The 19665-nt window shown below is 52.9% G+C and overlaps 4 protein-coding genes across 8 annotated transcripts in view; all 4 read left to right on the top strand.

The window, feature by feature from the left end:
- The window catches only part of UBTD1 (ubiquitin domain containing 1), a 52874-nt gene extending 50833 nt beyond the window's left edge, over nucleotides 1-2041 (top strand). For all 3 annotated transcript variants that reach the window (XM_081073505.1, XM_081073506.1, XM_081073504.1), the window contains one exon: nucleotides 946-2041. In XM_081073505.1, coding sequence (XP_080929631.1) covers nucleotides 946-1331 — 386 coding nt within the window. In that variant the 3' untranslated portion in view covers nucleotides 1332-2041. The remainder of the gene's footprint in view (nucleotides 1-945) is intronic.
- Nucleotides 2042-3570: 1529 nt separating this feature from the next.
- On the top strand, nucleotides 3571-12707 carry ANKRD2 (ankyrin repeat domain 2). Its single transcript, XM_081073507.1, is given in 10 exon segments — nucleotides 3571-3615; nucleotides 3618-3704; nucleotides 6876-6977; nucleotides 7751-7909; nucleotides 8008-8115; nucleotides 9464-9562; nucleotides 9926-10024; nucleotides 11274-11372; nucleotides 11490-11588; nucleotides 12412-12707. Coding segments are annotated over 10 exon segments (1032 nt in total). The 5' UTR covers nucleotides 3571-3585; the 3' UTR covers nucleotides 12562-12707.
- Nucleotides 12708-12960: 253 nt separating this feature from the next.
- HOGA1 (4-hydroxy-2-oxoglutarate aldolase 1) overlaps nucleotides 12961-19665 on the top strand; it is a 28089-nt gene continuing 21384 nt past the window's right edge. The window contains exon 1 of one of the 3 annotated variants that reach the window (XM_081075188.1): nucleotides 12961-13645. In XM_081075188.1, the coding sequence (XP_080931314.1) occupies nucleotides 13429-13645 (217 nt within the window). In that variant the 5' untranslated portion in view covers nucleotides 12961-13428. The remainder of the gene's footprint in view (nucleotides 13646-19665) is intronic. The other 2 variants (XR_013995036.1, XM_081075190.1) reach the window with 2 other exon arrangements.
- Nucleotides 17821-18513, top strand: LOC308508043 (uncharacterized protein C10orf62; the record flags this gene model as incomplete). The annotated part of the gene is made up of 1 exon (XM_081074213.1): nucleotides 17821-18513. The coding sequence occupies one exon, from the start codon at nucleotides 17821-17823 to the stop codon at nucleotides 18511-18513; it is 693 nt and encodes a 230-aa protein (XP_080930339.1).

Here is a 19665-nt window from a genome sequence, read left to right as displayed (position 1 = left end):
CGGGGCTGCATAAAGTAGAGGTTAGCAGTGGAACTCTGGAGTCATAGACCGAGGTCTAACAGAGTGCCTCTTTTCCTTGCTGTAACCTTGAGCAAGGAGCTTGTTGAATTTAAAGCCTCAAAGATTTACAGTTGTAAAGTGGGCATTCCTACCTCAGAGGATGGTTGTTAGGATTCAACAAGATATCAAAACATCCCTTAGTCCAGTCCTAGTACTTAGTAGGTACTCAAGGCACAATGAATATATTTGTATATGCAATACAAGTAAGCACATTGAGACCCATGAGGGCAGAAGCCATGAAGAGCAGGGCCTGTGCTCTTTCCTTCATCCTTGTAACCGCAGCACCCAGCACATATGCTCAGGAAGTTGTTGAATGAACAAATGGAAAATAAGTAATATGCCAGGGTTGAACGAGCCAGTACCTGATGGAGCCAGAGTGCCAGCCTAGGTCTTCCTGACTGTACCTCCCAGCTCTCTGAGAGACACTTGACTCTAAGACGGATTGGGGACTGTGGGGTAGCGATGACAGGTATATTACCCTGCTTGGGATGCCATAACAAGATACCACAAACTGGGTGGCTTATTAAACAATAGAAATTTATTTCTCACAGTTCTGGAGGCTGGGAAGCCCAAGATCAAGGCGCCAGTTGAGTTGGTTTTTGGCACGAAGTCTCTTCCTGGTTCAGAGACGGCTGCCTGCTCGCTGTTGCTCACATAGCAGAGAGAGTGCGAGCACTGTGACGTCTGCTTATAAGGACACTAATTCTTTCGGGTCAGGGCCCTACCCATACGACCTCAATTACTCCCTTAATTAACCTTAATTACTCCTACATAGGCCCCTATCTCCAAACACGGTGAAGTTGGGGGGTAGGGCTTCAACATCTGAATTTTGTGGGGGGCACCATTCCGTCCCCAAGCAGACTCTGACGGCCGTCTTTCCTACAGGCACACTCTGTGAATGCTATGATGAGCTGGGCAATCGCTACCAGCTGCCTATCTACTGCCTGTCGCCACCCGTGAACCTGCTGCTGGAGCACACTGAGGAGGAGAGCCTGGAGCCCCCCGAGCCCACGCCCAGCGTGCGTCGCGAGTTCCCACTAAAGGTGCGCCTCTCCACAGGCAAGGACGTGAGGCTCAACGCCAGCCTGCCCGACACAGTGGGGCAGCTCAAGAGGCAGCTGCATACCCAGGAGGGCATTGAGCCGTCCTGGCAGCGATGGTTCTTCTCCGGGAAGCTGCTCACAGACCGCACGCGACTCCAGGAAACCAAGATCCAGAAAGATTTTGTCATCCAGGTCATCATCAACCAGCCCCCGCCACCCCAGGACTGATGAGCCCACGAACCCCTGGGAAGAGAGGCCAGGGGGCCCTCTGCAGGGCTAAGAGGCCTCCGGACGGAGCACCAGGCCCCCCCACCTTGCTGCTGCCTTCTTCAGGGGCACCTCCTGCTGTATGGCTGCTGGATGAGCTGTGAAGGGACCCTGCCTCCCCGGAACACCATGGGCCACCAGTACCCAGCACCCAGGAAGCAGTGCTGCCACACAGGCCTTGCCAACCTTGTCAGAGAAAAGAAGGACTGGAGCCCTCCAGCCTGCCCTTCTCCCGTGGCAGGTTCGAGCCATGAGGGCTAGCCCGGAGGCCCCTGGAGCCCAGATTGGTCATCTGGTACTGCCAGCTGAGCTCACTCCGGTTTTCTGCTCAGGGTCTGAAGCAGCTGCTGTCTCCCTCCCCTGCCCTCACCCCTTAACTCTGCCCTGGGTACATTGCCAGTCCCTTAGAGGGGAGGGGAGGGCACCGCTCATGAGCCCCAAGGGCAGGGAGCCTGAGGCCGGCCTCTGCCTCTCCCTGCCCCCAGCACAATTGGCAGAGATCAGGCAGGTGGCCAGACAGCTGGGCTGCTGTGGCAGGGGTCTGCACAGGGCCATCTCCTGGCTGTAACCCAAGCGGTGGGGGTCTGCAGCCAGTTTCATGGCCCCACAGCAGGTCCCTGTGTACAGACATATCTGCATATTTATCAATAAAGCCTTTTGCTCCTTCCTTTTCTTTTGTCTGGCTTTGACTTTGGGTTCCCCTGCAGCTTCGTGGAGCCCCAGAGCCAGTTCTGGTGTGGAAGCAGGTGGGTGCACAGCCTCCCCAGCTGCTCGGTGCAGCAGAGAGTACAGTGGAGCAAGCCTTGAACTCTAGTGTTTGGACCCTGTGTTCTCAGGGCTCCTTGGGAAAAACCACTTAACCTCTGAACCCACTTTGCTTATCTTTAAAGTGGATGTGATGCCACCTGCCCTCCCTCCTCTCTCAGTTGCTGGGAGGATTAAATGGGATAACAGATGTGAAAAAGGCAGCATCTCAAGAAGGTGGTGTTAGTTACCTTCTGGTCTGCTCCTGCCGCAAGAGGGTGCTGGCTTCCAGCTCCGGCCCCTGAGCCTGGCCCTCAGGACTAAGGTTTGTGTGCAAATCTTGGAGATACTGCAACCGTGATGTTAAAGCTAAATCTCTGACAAATTTAGGTTTTGAGCATGTGTCGGCTTGCCAGCAAGGCAACCAAAAGAAAAAGAAGCCATTCCTGTGCTTCTTTAGGGAAAAGTGTGCATAGAAGCAGAGAGGGGAGTACTCAGATAAGGTTGCTTAGCTCAGGGCAGGCCACATGAGTGTTAGAGAACCACAGAGCTGTGGTGTGTGTGGTTCACTGGCTGGTTAAAGCTGGGTCATGGTGACCAAGGCTGGCTCCCACAGTTCCTGATATGGGACTGAGCAAGTTAAGATCTGTTTTTTCTCCAATTGGGAGTATTTTTCTTTCTCAATGAGCATGGCTGGCCGCCAGGTAAGGGTGACCTGACTGGGAAATGGGAGGAAAGGGTGATCAGTCGGAGCTGGCGTCCTTGTCAGCGGGGCTTGGCACTGCGCTCTGGCCCTTCTCCTGGCTTCTTGAGACCCCTCTTGAAGCAAGACCCTGTAAGTCCCGCACAGGCCCCCTGAAACTGACGGATAGATGGATGAGATTTGTCAAGGATTAATGGACATGCAGCCAAATGCAGGGATGCTTTGGTAGGGGGCGCAGTGGAACCCCAGAGAGGCAAAGGCCTTCACGAGCTGTGGGCAAAGAGGTAGCTAGCTGCCCTTACCCCGACCCGGGTACTCCAGTCCAGACGAGGCGGTCTGCCCCTCCCCAGAGCCAGCAGGGCCTGTTCACAGGACAGCCTGGGGACACAAGCCTGTGTTGGGTTCCCACACTTGGCTTTCAGAACCCCTCTCTAGTACTGACTAGGCACGGTTTCCAGGCGTCCAGCAGGTGGCACTGCCATCAGGACCAGGGTCAGCCAGCTGCCCTGGCTAAGGACCAGCTGGGCCCAACCACTCAGGACAGAGGCCGGGCAGGCTCCTTCTGCGGCCCGGCTCTCAGAGTGCTGTGCCCTCCCACTCCAATAGGCTAGGGGTTGGGGGGGGCAACTGCCCTGCCTCCCCCTGCTCCCTGGGGCTGCTTCGGGTGAAGGTGACAGGTGGGGGAGGCAGGTGGAGAATTGGGCTGGTGAGCTCAGAGCAAAGGCACCCAGCAGGGTGGGGGTGGGTGCCCCAGTCTATAAAGCCCCCATGGCCCTGCGGCCTACAGCGGCAGCTTACAGACGGCGGGCACCATGGCAGGCTCCGAGGCGGTGCAGAGGGCCACGGCGCTTATTGAGCAGCGGCTGGCACAGGAGGAGGAGAATGAGGTACGGGCAAGGCTGTGGGGGCCCACGGGGTTTTGAGGAGACCCAGTTCTGCTGTCAAGGGAAAGAATAGCCTGGCTGCCACACCTGTGGTGGGAAGGAGGACAGTTGTCCCCAGGGGCCCACTGGCCCCATTGTAGCCACAGGGTGCTCCTGGTGGAGGGGGTTGCTTGCGGTGGGAGACTGAGGCTTCAGCCCCAAGAACGGAGGGACTTTGAGGTGGGTGAGCCAAAGCTGGGCTCCCCAAGACACTGCCCCCCCACCTGGGCATTGAGGAGACAGGCTTGGCTGCACAGAGTGAGACAGGTAGGGCCCTGCCTGGGAATGCAGGAAATTGGGGCCATGAGATCCCGTAGCTGCTGGGTGGGAGGCTGGGACAGGAGAAACTTCAGTATTTGGTCACTGAAGAAGAATACAAACTGGGAGCAGAGTGAGGGAGGGGTACGGGAAACGAAGCGTGGGTTTTCCCAGGACTGCCAGCCGCACTTGGGGAGGACTTTGGAGGATGGGGCTCTGGGCAGCTGCAATTTCTCTGGAATAAAGAATGGGAGGAGGAGCGTGCTAGCTTTTCCTACTCTTCGTTTTATTTAAACTAATGCTTGAGCTAGCGTCTGCTCTGAGAGGAGGGATGAGAGGACCAGTAAGGTCAGCCCCTGCCTCCTTTTTACCAACCCCGCATTTATTTTAGCCAACATCTGTCAGGGGCACAGTCAACTCTAAACAAGGCAGAATGAAGAAATGGTGAAATAGAGATGTTAAATCAGAAGTGAAGGAACGCAAAGGGTGGGGGTGTTGTTCCCACGATGGGCCCTCAAGGAGTTCTCTGTGGACAGGAGGGCATTTGAGCGGGGCCTTCAGGGGGTGAGTGGAGATTAGGAGTGGGGAGGGTATTCCGGGCTGATGAAATGACAGGCACAGGCACTGAAGGTTAGGTGAGTGAAAGCGTGACTGTTACATGAGAAAATCTGATGGCAGCGGCTAAAGCTGGGAAGGAAGGCAGGACAAAAACCAGAGAGGGTCATTGTGAACGATATTTATTCTGTGGGCAATGGAGAGCCACTAAAGGTTGTTGAGGGAAGGAGGGGGATGCTATCTGACCTATTTTAGTGAGGCAGCTCTGATAGCCCTGACAAAGCCTTGTTGGAGGGGGAAAGATTGGCCCTAGTAGGATTGGGCGGGAGGAGATAAATCAGGTTAGAGGTAGACTCCATTCAAAAAAGGAAGGGTGACTGAATGGGCTGAGGGAGAGGGACGGATCAGGACGCCAGTGGAAGAAGATACGAGGACTAGGGAAGGGAGGGCAAGCTTGTGGGAGAAGAGCTGGGAACGAGCCTGCTGAGTCTTGGTGGAGGCATCCCTGGTTTTCCAGGAATGCCACTTCTCACTCCCCCAAGGGCATGTGCACCGGTGCCCGGCAGGTGAGTCATGCCTCTGCCATTTTGGGAGAACTGGACACAGACTTTCAGCAAGGGAACATGCAGCAGTCCTCATCCATTCATTCATCTAACAAATATAGCAGCAGGGCTCTGAGGACACCAGGTGCCCACAGAGCCAGCCTTCCCATCGCATACCTCCCCATGCCAGGCACTGTACTAAACATTGTACAGGCATACTGCCATTTAATCTGTACAACCATTTATAAGTAAAGTGGAAGTTTTGTTATGTTTCACCAACTAGCATCCAATTCAATAAGCATTTATTGAGCACCTACAATATGCCAGCCCACAAAGACAAATCGGAAGCCAGGGGGCCGTAGTCCGGGTAAGACATAGATGGGCATTAGAGTCCCCAGTTGTTCCCACCGGCACCCAGCCCTGCAGCATCCTCAGGGGAGAGCTTCTGTCCAGCCTGCGCCCTCTTGGGTGGGAAGGGAAAGGGTCCTGGAGACCAGCCCAGGAGATGGTGCTCTGTTGTGGGGAGCTTACTGGGTCAGTCATCACTGAGGACTTAGGGGTGGGCAGAGATGCTGAGCCCTCTGCTATCATCCATCCATCCATTCATTCATTCATTTATTCTAACATTCGTTGAGCACCTGCTACATGTTAGGCCCTGGTATAAGTGCTGGGCATATTAAGATGGTTGAGACCCAAGCCCACCCTCTGGCTGATCCACGGGGATCCCAGCCAGGGTCCCACATGCAATAGTTGCTGTAGTCTTAGGTCATCCTTTGTCCACGGGAGAAGATGCAGTGTTTCAGGCGAGGCCAACACTGGGGAGACCTCAACTCATGTAAACCCCACATGGAAGTGAGAGGCCAGTAGATAATAAGACCTTTCAAATAAAGACCTGGGAAATCAGCCCTCGAAACGACCCTTGAAGAGTGTAACACTGGAGCTCAGTGGGAAATACAAAAGGCAGCTGAGAGCTCTGTAAGGGTGGCCATTCCTCCCCAGCTGGCATCTTAATCAGCACCCTGGAACCAGGGCAATTGTTCCTGGTGCGCTGGGCCTTCAGAGATAGAGGCGCCAGCTCTTCACAAAGAGTGATTTCCTTTAGAAGAGAGAAGGAGGCCATGAGGAAGTACTCCAGGCAAGCTGGAACTACACATAGAGAGGAGTTTCTCCCATATTTTTACAATGAGGTTAATAGTTAGAAAGCTGGGAGACTGTGGCTGCCATCACTTCGGTTCCCTGAGAGCAACAGTTTCCACGCTCTAGGATTTCATAGATCAGTAAAATCTGAGGGGAAAAAAAATTGGTATCTGACATAGAGTTGCCAAATTTTAGTATTGCCAAGTAAGCCATTTAAAAAATAATTATCACCTCTTATCAATTATTTTATCGAAGTAAACTTTTAATGCCAAAAAGTTTTTAAAAATATTCTCAGTGCTTGAAAAGGTAAATATATTTAATTTCATGAAAACTCATCCCAGTAGCTTTTAATTTTGTTTTGCTGGGGGTTCAGGGCAGTCAGCGCGCAGGTGTTTGAGCTGGGGTTGGGGCTGGGGTCGAGGTAGGGAACGGGAACTTGTCCTGTTTTGGGGGTTTCTCTAGGAGCCTTGCTCTGGCCAGGGGCGTTTCAGGATCGGTCAGGAGTGAGGGCAGAAGAAAGACTCTGAGGTTACATGGGAGAATGTCCTTGGGGGGGTGTCCTTGAAGTAGTTGGGGGAGAGGCTACCTGCCTCTCCAGACGCTATGGACAGGCCCCAGCACACATCCTCTCCTTGCTCACTAGAAACTCCACGGAACCGCCCACCAGAAACTGCCCATGGACATGCTGGTGTTGGAGAATGAGAAGCACCAAGGAGCTCAGAGTCTGGCCTTACAAAAGGTTAAGGTAAGTGTGGGCAGAATCCAATGTCCACACTCAGGAGACAGGGCATGCAGCTATGACCTTGCTGCTCCTGGTGTGGTCCTCAAAGCAGCAGCATGGCATGCCCCTGGGAGCATGTTAGCAATGCAGCATCTCTGCCCACCCCAGAACTGCTGAGTCAGGATCTGTACAGATGGCAGGGAAAGACCCAGTGATGGGACAGCCATATGGCAGGGCACCATGCCAGTGTTAAGGGGCCGCGGGAGGCGGTGCCTGCTGACAGGAGAGAAGTCCGTGTTGGTAAGAGAAAACCAGTCTCCAGACCACAATGTGGAGGAGGATCCCACAGGATGTGTGTCTCAAAGGGCAGCAACCCAGCCATGATAGAAGTTACCTCTGGGAGCAAAGGGCTTTCTCCAAAACTTACGCTTCTGCAGTTCTTTTATTTTTATTAATCATGTATTACTTTTATGATTGTGCACGCACACACACGGAATTGCATGGAGACTGAGGGTTTGGACCCTGTTCTGAAGCTCTAGGCTAAGAATTGCTTCTGAGATTCCCTCAACTCCCCCCCGCCCCCACCATGTGAAGCCTTCAAGCAGCCCCCTCAAGCCTCCCTTGCCTCTGAGCTGAGCCATCTGTGTCTGGGGCTCATCTGCTTCTCCTGGTCCTGGGAAGGACAGCTAGATTTGGGTTTTTTTCCTCTTGAGAAACTCTCCTTATCCTCCCCCTCCAGCTTAGTTCAGGGGTCCCGGACCCCCATGGGTGGGGGTTGACCGGCCATCCCCACTCAGGGCCAAGAGCGTGTGCGCAAGACATCCCTAGACCTGCGGCGGGAGATCATCGATGTGGGCGGGATCCACAACCTCATCGAGCTTCGGAAAAAACGGAAGCAGAAGAAACGAGAGGCCCTGGCGGCCCCCCAGGAGCCGCCTGCAGAGCCCGAGGAGACAGTAAGTGTCTGGGGGAGGATACTTGTGTGGGCAGGGGGAGCCACCCAGGGCCTGGATCACGGCTGGGCGCCCTCCATGATGGCATGCACACCCTCCAGACTGGTCCTGTGGATGAGGAGACGTTCCTGAAAGCCTCGGTGGAGGGGAAAATGAAGGTCGTTGAGAAGTTCCTGGCTGGCGGGGGTTCCCCGGACGCCTGCGATCAGGTGATGTTCCCACCCGCCCCTGCCTCCCTTTCTCAGCGGTCACCCCCCACCCGCCCACTTGTGGGCCTGTTGGAGAACAGGCATTGGGTGTCCTTTAGGAGGTGGGCCCTCAGGAGGTTTGGGATGCCCCCTTCCCCACAGGAATTTATCTAAATCCTTAGACTCTTTACAGCTTGAACCCTCTCCAGAGTAACAAATGTCAGTGTTATTTTTGGGGCGGGGGGGGGGGGGAGAAAGAGGAATGGAATCAAATAAAAAGAGTCCAAGATCATGAGTTTGGGCCTCAATCCCATCTCTACCACTCCCTAGCTATGTGACCTGTGGATAGGCCCATCATCTCTCCGTGCCTCAGTTTCTTCCTCTGTAAAGCAGCTCGATTCCCTCAGAGCATGTTATGGGGATAAAATGGAATACTAGTGCCTCAATAAGTATTTACTGACTGAATGAAAAAAATCATAAAGCACATGCTAGGATACATTTTTGTGCCATATAGAATAATAACATACTTCTTTTTAAAAATTATTTTTGTTTTATTGTGATAAAATATATATAACATGGACTATGCCATTGTAGCCATTTTAAGTGTACAATTCAGTGGTATTGATTACATTTCTAATGCCGTGCAACCATCACCACTACTTTCAAAATGTTTCCATCACCCGTTATACTTTTTTTGGTTTCCCTGAAACGGCCTCTTTCACTTTGTAGGGTCCTCACATGCTGGGATTAAGCAAATTAATGCACCCCCTTTCAGCCTGCCTTATCGTAGGTTTAGACGCAGTCCTTTCTGTCCTTTAGACTTCAGTCTCTTAATCCTCTTGTTCTCAGCATCTCCTACCTCTGAGCACTGTGCTATCTATTGGGAGTACAAAAAAGGAAAAGACAAGGGTTAAGCGTAGCTGGGACACTCATGCTTCAAGAGACCAAAACCGATAGCTGACTGCTTTGGGGAGGGAGGAAGTTCACTCCTTCTTTGAATCAGTAATCAGGGTATACCTGCCCATCCTGGCCCAGAGGTTTCAAGAAGACAATGGCACTTGAGCTAGATCTTAAAAGAATAGCAATAATTCATCAAGCACTCACAGGAAGTAAGGGCACAGAGGACAGCCTGGACGAAGGTCTGGCTTGGTGTTCTTGGGGGCAGTGAGAAGGTCAGAGTCTCTAGGGCATAGGAGGTCTCCAAGGCTGGTCTGGCTAGAGCGTGAGGAGCTGGCAGAACATGGAAGATATGGGGACCCAGCACAAGGGTCAGGAGCAAGCTGGGGTTAGGCTTGGGTCTCAGCTTGTTGGGGAGGTGGGCTCAGTCCTGGGGCCAGAGGTCAGGCCCTGACAATCTCTCTGGGGACAGTTCCGTCGGACAGCACTGCACCGAGCTTCCCTGGAGGGCCACATGGAGATCCTGGAGAAGCTTCTGGAGAGCGGGGCCACTGTGGACTTTCAGGATCGGGTGAGCAAGAGAGCAGGTATTAGGTGGGAGGCAGGAGGTGGGTCTAGCACCAATAGATTCCTTCTCTCTGTGCCAACCTGGGACACAGACAGGCTGCCTCGGGCGATAGGCCCCACTTCTAGTGGGTTGTATGATCTTAGGTCAGGCCCCATCTCCTCCCCAGACCTACTCTGTAATCTTATTTGAACCAGGTGGCCCAAGAGATCTTTTGCTCTGCTTCATGCATTGCCCAGCCACTGGAGGCCCTGTCCCTTCCCGGGACCCTTACCCTGGTTATCTCCCTGCCCTCTTTGCTCGAGTCCTTTCTTCCAGAACTCTTTCTTCCTTGAGACTCTGCAATTAGGCCCCATCCTTCCCTCCTAGCTGGACTGCACAGCCATGCATTGGGCCTGCCGTGGGGGCCACTTGGAAGTGGTGAAACTCTTACAAAGCCGAGGAGCAGACAGCAATATGAGGGATAAGGTGAGGCAATAGTGCTCACAGATGTTGGGGTGGCTGTTGGGGGGCAGGTGGGAGGCAGAGGGCAGAAAAGCCCAAGAAGGCAGGAAAGTAGTGAGCTAGCCGGTTTCTGGAGTGGCTGCAGAGCCCAGGGATGGGTCCCTTCCATCAACTGCAGGACATTGGAGACCACCATCTGGGAATGGGAGCAGGAAGAGCAAAGAGGGGAAGAGAAGAGATCCACTATCTTGGGAGCTTTGGGACCACCCAAAAGATGCAGGATTTGTTTATCCATGCAATCCTTCATTATCCTTCTATCTGTCTATTCATCCATTCATCTGTTCATTCACCCATCCATTTATTCATCTGTTCATTTATTTATTCATCCTCCATTTTTTGTTCATTCATTCCTTTGTATGTGACCTTAAGCAAATAGCAGCCTTTGAGCCTCTGTTGCTCATCTGTAAAATGTCTTGCAGAGTTCTCATGTAGATTAGGTGGGGAAATATATATAAATTAATTATTTATTCAACATAAGGCTAATGTTTTATAAGCTTTTGCCATGTCTATCACATATTCATCTCTCAATAAATGACATCTCTTATAATTATTTAAAAAGGACAGGAGGGTGGCCAGATGGCTCAGTTGGTTGGAGCGTGAGCTCTGAACAACAGGGTTGCCGGTTTCATTCCCACATGGGCCAGTGAGCTGCACCCTCTACAACTAGATTGAAGACAACGAGCTGCCGCTGAGCTTCTGGAGGGGCAGCTGGATGGCCCAGGTGGTTGGAGCTCGGGCTCTCAGCAACAAGGCTGCTGGTTCAATTCCCACATGGGATGGTGGGCTGCACCCCCTACAACTAAGATTGAAAATGGTGACTGGACTTGGAGCTGAGCTGCGCCCTCCACAACTAGATTGAAGGACAATGACTTGGAGTTGATGTCCCTGGAGAAACACACTGTTCCCCAATATTCCCCAATAAAATAAATTTTAAAACACTTAAAAAAAGGACAGAGGAGTGAGTGGTTGTCCACAGCTGGGTGAGAGGGGAATCATAGAAGGCTTCCCAGAGGAGGTGGCATGTAATGTTTCAGAGTGAGACCATTGGACAGGATAGTAGAAAATTATAGCATTCCCTACCTGCACTCCCAGGGCTAAGGCCATGGCACTAGGACTTGGGGGAGGGATAAGGTTGGAGTTAAGAGAGCCCCCCTCCCAGAGCACCGCAGTCCAGATCCCTTCACCTAGCAGTTCTTGCTTCCTCCCCACCCAGCTGCTGAGTACGCCTCTGCACGTGGCGGTCAGAACGGGGCACGTGGAGATCGTGGAGTACTTTCTATCCCTGGGCCTGGACATCAACGTCAAAGACAGAGTGAGTGGGTTCCCTCTTGCTCAGGCCCACCCTGCCCAGGCCCACCCTAGGGGTACAGGCATCCTGAGGGTTCACACATGCCCACATGGGTCATGCTGAGTATCACACTGGCTCTAGGAAGGCGACAGTGCCCTGCATGACGCCGTGAGGCTCAACCGCTACAAAATCATCAAACTGCTACTACTGCATGGGGCCGACATGATGACGAGGAACCTGGTAAGTTCATTCCTTCCCTGACTCAGTCAGCAGTGTGCACTGCTTGCCCAGGCAGGCCCTATGCTGGGCAGTTGGAGGAAATGCAGAACTGAGCAAGACGCAGCCTGTCTGACCTTGGAGTGCTTCTATAGTGGAGGGTTTCTCTGAGACCCTGGGGACTTGGGGTCTATCTAGTTTCCCAACTCTCTCTATACAGGTCTATGTCCAGAGTGCAAGTACAGAGAAACAGCCTGGAGGGACGGTTAGGGGACTTCCCAAAGCCCCCAAATAGACTAAAGGGAATCCTAATGTCCAGGCCCAGGGAGGCCAAACTCATGGAGGGACATAGCTGGAAGGAACCTAAGCACTTGGTTGGCAAGACCATTCCTAGCACACTGTGTTGGTTCCTGGTGGTTGTTGAGTTCTCTTAGGATTTCATGTCTCCTAGTCCAAGCTCTTCTTTGGAGCCTGGGGTGATAACAAAAGGGGGGAACATGGTGGGGCCCCTGACTCAAGAAAGGTTAAGGAGATATGGGAAAGTCAGGAGGATATGGGGAGGATGTAGATGAGGGCTTCTCAATCTTGGCATTATTGACACTTGGCGCTGGATAATTCTTTGTTGTGGGGGCTGTCCTGTGCATTGTAGGCTGTTTAAGCAGCATACCTGGCCTCTACTCAGCACGCCAGCAGTACCCACCCCCCACCTACCCCTACTCCCACCCCTGAGTTGTGATAACCAGAAATTCTCCAGACATTGCCAACCGCTTCCTCTTGGGAACCACTGGATGGCACCTCATGGTACAGACTTCTGAACAGTGACAAGATCTCCTCTTGCTTCCCCCAGGCAGGAAAGACCCCCACAGACCTGGTGCAGCTGTGGCAAGCTGACACCCGAAGTGCTCTGGAGCACCCTGAGGCAGGGTCAGAACAGAACGGGCTGGAGGGGGCTGCTGGGAGTAGACCAGAGACCCCCCAACCTGTGCCAGCCCAGTAAATGCCTGCCCCAGCCCAGCTCAGCACCTGGCCCGTCTCCTGCATGCAGCTAGATGGTCATATGAATGGCCTCCAGACCTGAGCCACTCCTCTGCGTAAGATCCAAGAGCTCCCACAAGCTACTACAATAAAAAAAGTCATTTTGCTACGTGTGATGTTTGTTTCTATTTGTGTCTGAAATATTTAGGAACGTAAGAATGAGCCCCTTGAGCCAGCCCTGCTGCCTCTCCTGCCGAGGACTCTTCCCTTTGTTACCTCTCTCCCCAAGTCCCAGCATAGACCAGCTTCACGATGCGCTGTCTGGGGCTCCCTCCTGGTAACTGATGTCCTGTGGGGCTCTGTGTAGCCAGCGCAGGCCTGTCATGTGGCAGGTTTGGCAGGAGGAGCCAGGTAGGGAAGTGGGGTGGGGCAGCCCAGAGGCTGCGGATCACAGGCATCTTCCCATTCAGATCTGCCATACCTCGCGTAGGGCAGGGCCAGCCCATATCATCGGCTCCTCCAACCAACCATGGAACTGCCAAGTGGAAGCTGGCAGGGCTCCTGGCTTTGGGACAGGGAATTATGGGAGGAAAGGGCAGGCCCCACCGGAGACACTCATTAGTGTCAGGACTCCAGGAATCAGCCCTCCATCTGGTCAGAGGGACACGGGGTTGTGGCATTTCTCCAGCTGCTCCCCAGGAAGAGGAGGAACCCCCTGAGAACGATAGACCTAGCTTTTCTCTGTGGTCACCCAGCGCAGCCTGCCCCAGGGCCGACAAGTCAGGGGGCGGCAAACTTTTAACTAGACACATTGATCATTAACGGGGGTAGAAAGGAATCCAAACTCAGCCTCTTTGGGGGCAGAGACTAGCTGGGCCTCAGGCCTCCTATGGCAATGCTGGGCCCCCGAGTCTGGTTCTCTGTGAGGCAGGGGCTGAGCAGGGGCTTGTCTAGGAATGTGGGGGGCTGGGCCTCAGGAGAGGGGAGGAAGGTAGATATTGCAGGCATCTACCCCGCTGTGACCACCCCCTTCACTGCCACAGCAGAGGTGGACTATGGGAAACTGGAAGAGAACCTGCACAAACTGGGCAATATCCCCTTCCGAGGTAAGTAGACCTGTCCATTGTGGGGGTCAGGAGAGAGGTGAATGAGCCTGGTTTCCTCAGCTAAAGGCCAGAAGAGGTACATGTTAGGCACGGCTGGAGGAATGAATTGCGGGAGACCAAAACTGGTCTTATTAGAATTTGTTTGGCGTGTTGGAGCTGGGGGAGGTCAGATTAGAAAAGACAATAACTTCTTCGAGAGTAAGATGTGTATGGAGTCTGTTAGGGGGAAGGTATACAAGGAGCTGTTGCTCTTCAATGCTTCAGGGGCTTTTCGTTGCATTGTTTTTGGTAACTGAGGGTTTCAGGGTGTGGCCTTGTCCTCTCGCTCCATATTCCTGTTCCCATGCCGCTGTCTGGGAATGTTTAGGTCTGTTGATCACGGGCTCCTAAGAGGAGAATACCAGCCAGTAGGTACAAATGAGCAGGGAGCAAGACAAGATGGCTTTTAAGATAAGATGGTTCTATTCAGCACATTCTGGGCCATTTCTCTAGGCCTAAGGCAGTTTCAGCCTTTGGCCTGTTCCTGGCCTAACAGTACACAGGCTCTGTCGAGCCGCTCGGGGACAGTACCCCAGGGTTGTTTTATTTTGGGAGAGGAACAGGGGACACTGGTCTGGAGTCAGGAGACAAGTAGGAAGCTCCCTGCTGGTTTGTGACCTGGACTGAATCTCTCCCGCCTTGGTTTCCCCAGTTATAAACTGCTTAAAGTGCCTTCTTAACTCCCAGCATTATTGTGGGGCTCAAACTAGATAATGGATGTGAAAGTCCTTGTCAACCAGGCACTGTGCAGTTGTGAGGGCAGCCAGGGTGTCACGTGGCAGCCCAGCCAGCAGGCTCACCTCCCTCAAAGCCTTGTTCACACTCACTCTTCTGGTGGAAGCCTCGCTTGGCAGGATTAATTCCTGTTCTGTATCCTCTGACTCATTTCCCCTTTTACACATGGGTCTCCCCTCTCCGAAGCCAGGGACCAGACCATGATTTGTGACTCTCAACATACAACACAGCCACAAGTACAATAAATGAAGATAGAAGGTAGCAGAAATGACAAATTCCTCCCATTCTTCCCTGGCCACCCTCTTCCATTACCCATGACAGTTCCCTGAGGCAGTACTCTCAATAGCCCCATTTCGCAGATGGGAAGCTGGGGCTCTGAGAAACCCAGTCATTTGCCCAAAGCCACTTCCTAATACATGGCTGAGCTGGGATTTGAACCCGGGTCTGACTACACGGCCATGTTCAATTTCACTCCATTGCACTGACTGCTGAGTTGCTAGACTAAATGATTTCCACAGAGTCTGGTCGGCACCAGCTTTGGGAATAGAGTGGCTCCAACTGAGGCAGTAAGTCAAGCAGGTAAGAACATGAACTCTAGATTCAAATCACAGCTCTGCCACAGACTTAGCTGTGAGATAGTCTCTAAACCTCAGTCTCCCCATCTGACACATGGGAGTAATAATGTCCATCTCATAGAATGGTTGGGAGAAAAATCTGAGAGAATGCAAGTGGAAGCATGATGTAAATTACAAAGAGCAGTACATTGGAAAGTAGTGATTCCAATGATAACAATTATTAGAATGATAGTACGATTGGCACTGTGGACAAACCTGCTTTAGGACAGTATCCGCTAGCCTGTCTGAGACCCCATTGATATCTCAGTGCTGAGATGACGGTACCCTGCCGTACAGGACAATGAATGCTCTGTGACACCCACGTTGTGCAGTGACACACATTTCTTCTGGGGCTCAGCTCATTGGGGCCAGAAGGTATGAACTGAGGCCTGTTTCTCTTGAAGCAAAGTGAGAAGCTTCTTGAATTTCTAAGAGGAGAGAAGACTCTGCTTCATTTTCCAGGTTCAAGGACACCCTAGTGTAGGGGGCCGGAAGGGTGGACTTTGCATCTGATGTCTGCCTGCCCCCCAGAGAATCCACAGAGAACCGCCAGGTTCTTTGGACCCCAAGCCCCCTGCGGAGGGCCTGGTGGAGCCTGGCAGTATGACTGCAGTGGACTTGGCAGGCCAGGGCTCACATGTGCCTGCTAGTACATCTCCCACACAACCCACATAGGTGCTTGCTCCCCCCTCATCTCTCTCTCTTACCCCCAAACGCATGTGGTGGGGGACAGCGAGCTGTGTAGAAAGAGCCCAGCATCTGGAATTAGAAGACCAGGCAAGAATCCTAGTTCTGCCAGTTACAATGAGTTTCCTCATTTCAGAATGGGAACCGAATCACAGGCTTCAACCCATTCCATCCAAGGAGCTCAGTACATACGGCCCTGGCACAGAGGAGGTAGAGCCAGAGGGTCCTTTCACTGCTCCCAGGACACAGCAATGCCCAGAAGGGAGCAGTGAGCCACTTTAGCTCTAAAATCCGTGTTTCTCTTGCCTGATCCTGGCCCAGCTTTGCAGCCCAACACTCAGGGGCAGAGGAGGGAACCATTACATATCACATGGCCAAGGTCTCCTGCCACAAGTTCAACATCCTTCAAAGAGGAGGCGGGAACCTGCCCTTGATGAATCAGTGAATAGTTAGAGATTGTTCTGGAAGGCATTGTCTGAAATTGTGTAGCTTTCTTATTTTTATTTTTTTATTGTTTATTTGTACTCATTATTTGAATATAGATATTCTTTTAAAATAAAAGTTATAACTAGAGACTGGGGGTGGAGTTGTTGCAGAAGGGCCATTTGGCCCTGAACTCATTCCCACAAACAACCTCAGGGATGGACTTTGAATTGTTATTTCCAAATGAGGTTATTGGCCAACTACAGAGCTACTCCAGTCGGACTGGGGAGATGATGTTCCCTGTAGAACTTTAAGCTTGTGTCTTATTCCCTTAGTATGTAGACTAGACCTTTGTATCTTGTGATAAGGGAGGATATTGTTGTGTATATTAAAGCCATTACTTTGCTAAATGTTTTGTTTAAAATATCAATTTTGATAACCCTATTTTGGCATCTTTTCATTAGAAAAAAAATGTGTTAGATGCCTCTGGGTGAAATAATGGAGTGGCCCAGGCCCATTTCCACCCCCAGAGGCCCTAGATGTCACTTGGGATTGTGGGCCAGGATGTCGTTACCTGTACCTAAGGGGAGCCTGGCTCGCCCTTTCACCACCTGCACTGTGGCCATTTATGGGGGTGGGTGAGTGGTGGTGGCAAATTGTGGGTTTACAGGGGCATCACTAAGGCAAGAGGTAGCAGCCCCCATCCTGGAATGGCCCCAGGTATGTGGGACCCAGTGACATCTTCTGTCCTACCCGCTCTGCCTTCTCAGCCCTGCTCATCTTGCCTCAATTGTGACCTCATGTTATTCTAGAATGAGCTTCTTGCTGAGCCCTTTTTCCTTCTGTACCCTGCTCTGTAATGGTGTTGAGGGGTGCAAGTGGGGATGGAATTCGCTGAACTGGCAGCAGGTGTGGGCCCTGGATGGAGGGAGACAATGACGTCAGACGGCCAGGAATGGAGGCCAGCCCAGACAAGAGGGCCCTTCAGCCATGGCCAACCTGACCCAGCAGCTTCTGCTCCCTGGGGGCCACTGGATGGTAAGGGAAATAAACCAAAGACTAGAAGACTAAATTTCCAGTTTTTTGAGATACCTACATACTGATTTCCATAGTGGCTGCACCAATCTGCAACCTGATGTTGGAGGGGTGGTAGATTAGGGCAAGGGGGTTGTCACTTTGTGAGGGGGTGTAAATATTTATTATATTGTTTTGTACACCTGAAACTAATAATAATAAAAAGGAAGGACTGAGTTGCAGAATGGGTCACAGAGGGCAGAAGGGACTCAGAGTTGGGGAATCTGCCCTTCCACTGACCATGGGGACAGTGTCAGGGTAGGAGACAGAACCTGGGCCTTAGGCCATGCCTGCCAGGCTAGACATGAGGGATGCTGTGGCCTCTCCCCACCCCGCCCCCCACCACCTTCCTCACAATGGGGTCCATTGCTGAGGTGGGAGGGGCATCCTAGGGAGGGTGCCAGGGGAGACCTGCCTGCCAGACACTTTCAGGGAGCCTGCCCTTTCAAGCATGAAACATACCATCTGGGCTCCCCTACTTCCAGTGTGCTCTTAGCTCTGCCTGCCTGGTGTAGGGTCCTGGAGACCTTCTTGGAGCTCATCCAGCAACCATCATGCAAGGTGGTGCTGGGGACCGCCCTCTTACTCGGAGGTGGAGGCCTCATGCTGTGGATTCAGAGAAGGAAGAGAAGGAGGCCAGCCTGTGGCTCTCCACAAGACGAGCATGAGTCACAAGGAGGCCACAACGCACAAAATGAGAGCTGGATCAAATCTCACTTCAGCCGCCTTTCCGAAGAGAAGCTGGCCGCCTGCAGCACGGCTGCTCCCCAGCCTGAGAGTGGGAGCCGAGAGGCCAGCACTACAATTCACACGGAGACCTTTACCACGAGGCAAGGAGACGGGGCCACAGCTCTTCACCGGGAGTCCTTCACCAGCAAGCAGAAGATGTCTGGGTCCTCAGTGGTAAAAGAGACCCACAAGGAGTCTGGAAAGTCCTCCTCCACCAATGAAGCCACGTGGGCTGCCGTGGCTGCTTGTACCAAAGAGATTGACACCAAGGGGCGGCAACTGGCTAACTCCATGTTGCAGCGTGCCACGGTTTACCAGAACTCGGGCCACTTAGAGTCCAAGGACATCACCCAGGAGGAACTGAAGGCTCTTGAGGAGGTGGAGATGAAGCTGAAAAGCAATTTCCTCACCCAGCGGGAAACCACTGTAGCTGGTGTGAACCACACACACACCTTCTATGGACATAGTCACCATAGCCACCAGGGTTATCCAAGCCAGCCGAGCCACCAGAGCCACAGCCTGCCTAACCGCAGCCACCAGACCTATCACCGCTTCGAAGCCACCTAACCATGGATGGAAACACCCCTTCCCCCGACAGGGCTGGCACACAATCACAGGCCTGTTTTACCTCCTATGGGACAGCGTGTGTGGCCCAGGGTAAGATGCTGCTACCCCAATCCCTTCTTCCTCAGGCCCTTACAGGGGTCCTGGGCCCCTTGGACCCCATGAGTGAGGTCTGTCACAGAGGATGGGCCCTAGCGGAGGGAGAGTTGGGAGGAAACAAAGCAGCCGAGACAGACTCACAGGCCCCTGTACATCCACCGAGAGAAGACAGACAAGGCAGATCTCAGGAGCAGCTGAGAGCCCCACTCTGACGCCACAGGCCTGGAACTGAGCCAATAAAGCTTTGTACACCCTCACTCTGAGTCTGGGGGCTCTGTGGCCAGCCTCAGGGCTGTGCAGGGATGGGGGGAAGAGGGTTCCTTCTCCCACAGTTCTCTTGGTGTGGGCCTTGGCCTGGGGACTTTTCACTGGGCTGACTCAAGATGCCATAAAATGGCTTCCCCTGGTCTCAGGTCTGGGGATGGGATATTTCCGGGGGGCTTCACATCCACCAACCGGCTGTCGTCAGATGTGGGGACAGAGCCAGGAATGCAGTTTCCAGGCTCTCGGCCTCACATGGAAAGGTGCTCACTCAAGTAGTAAATGGCCATCAGCTGTGATTGGAGGGCCATCAGCTGTGGCTTGTTGGCCGTCGGCTGTGACCAGTGAGCCACTGGCCGCTAATATAACTGCCGTGGCTATACTAGCAGAAAAATGGGGGGCTAGCAAGAAGATGGTGGCTGAGCCTGCAAGCAGAGCAGTGAGGGTTGCGAACAGTGTGGCTCCTGCTTCCTGTTTCTACAACCCAGCTACCAGCGAGACTATAGTGGTATGACTCCCCTACCTATGGCTCCGTGGGTGTTCCTTTTTGGCCTAGCCACATCCTGCGTTCCTATGTGAGGAGTGGGAGCAGAGACCCCACATGACACCCCACACGACATCAGGGAAGGAGGAAACAGCCAGGCATTGTGGGGAGGGGTGGAGACAGACCTCTAGAAGCAAATCAGTGAGCGGGGTGATGTAGACCCCTGTCTTCTTGGTGCCATCCTCACCCTGTCTACAGCTTCTCCAGTTGTGTGGCAGCCCACACTGCAGTTCTCTCTCCACCTGCCTGCT

The sequence above is a fragment of the Rhinolophus hipposideros genome (genome assembly GCF_964194185.1).
Source record: "Rhinolophus hipposideros genome assembly, chromosome: 15".
Taxonomy (NCBI): Eukaryota; Metazoa; Chordata; class Mammalia; order Chiroptera; family Rhinolophidae; genus Rhinolophus; species Rhinolophus hipposideros.
The sequence above is the reverse complement of the archived record's forward strand: the minus strand, read 5'-3'. Positions and strand labels throughout refer to the sequence as shown.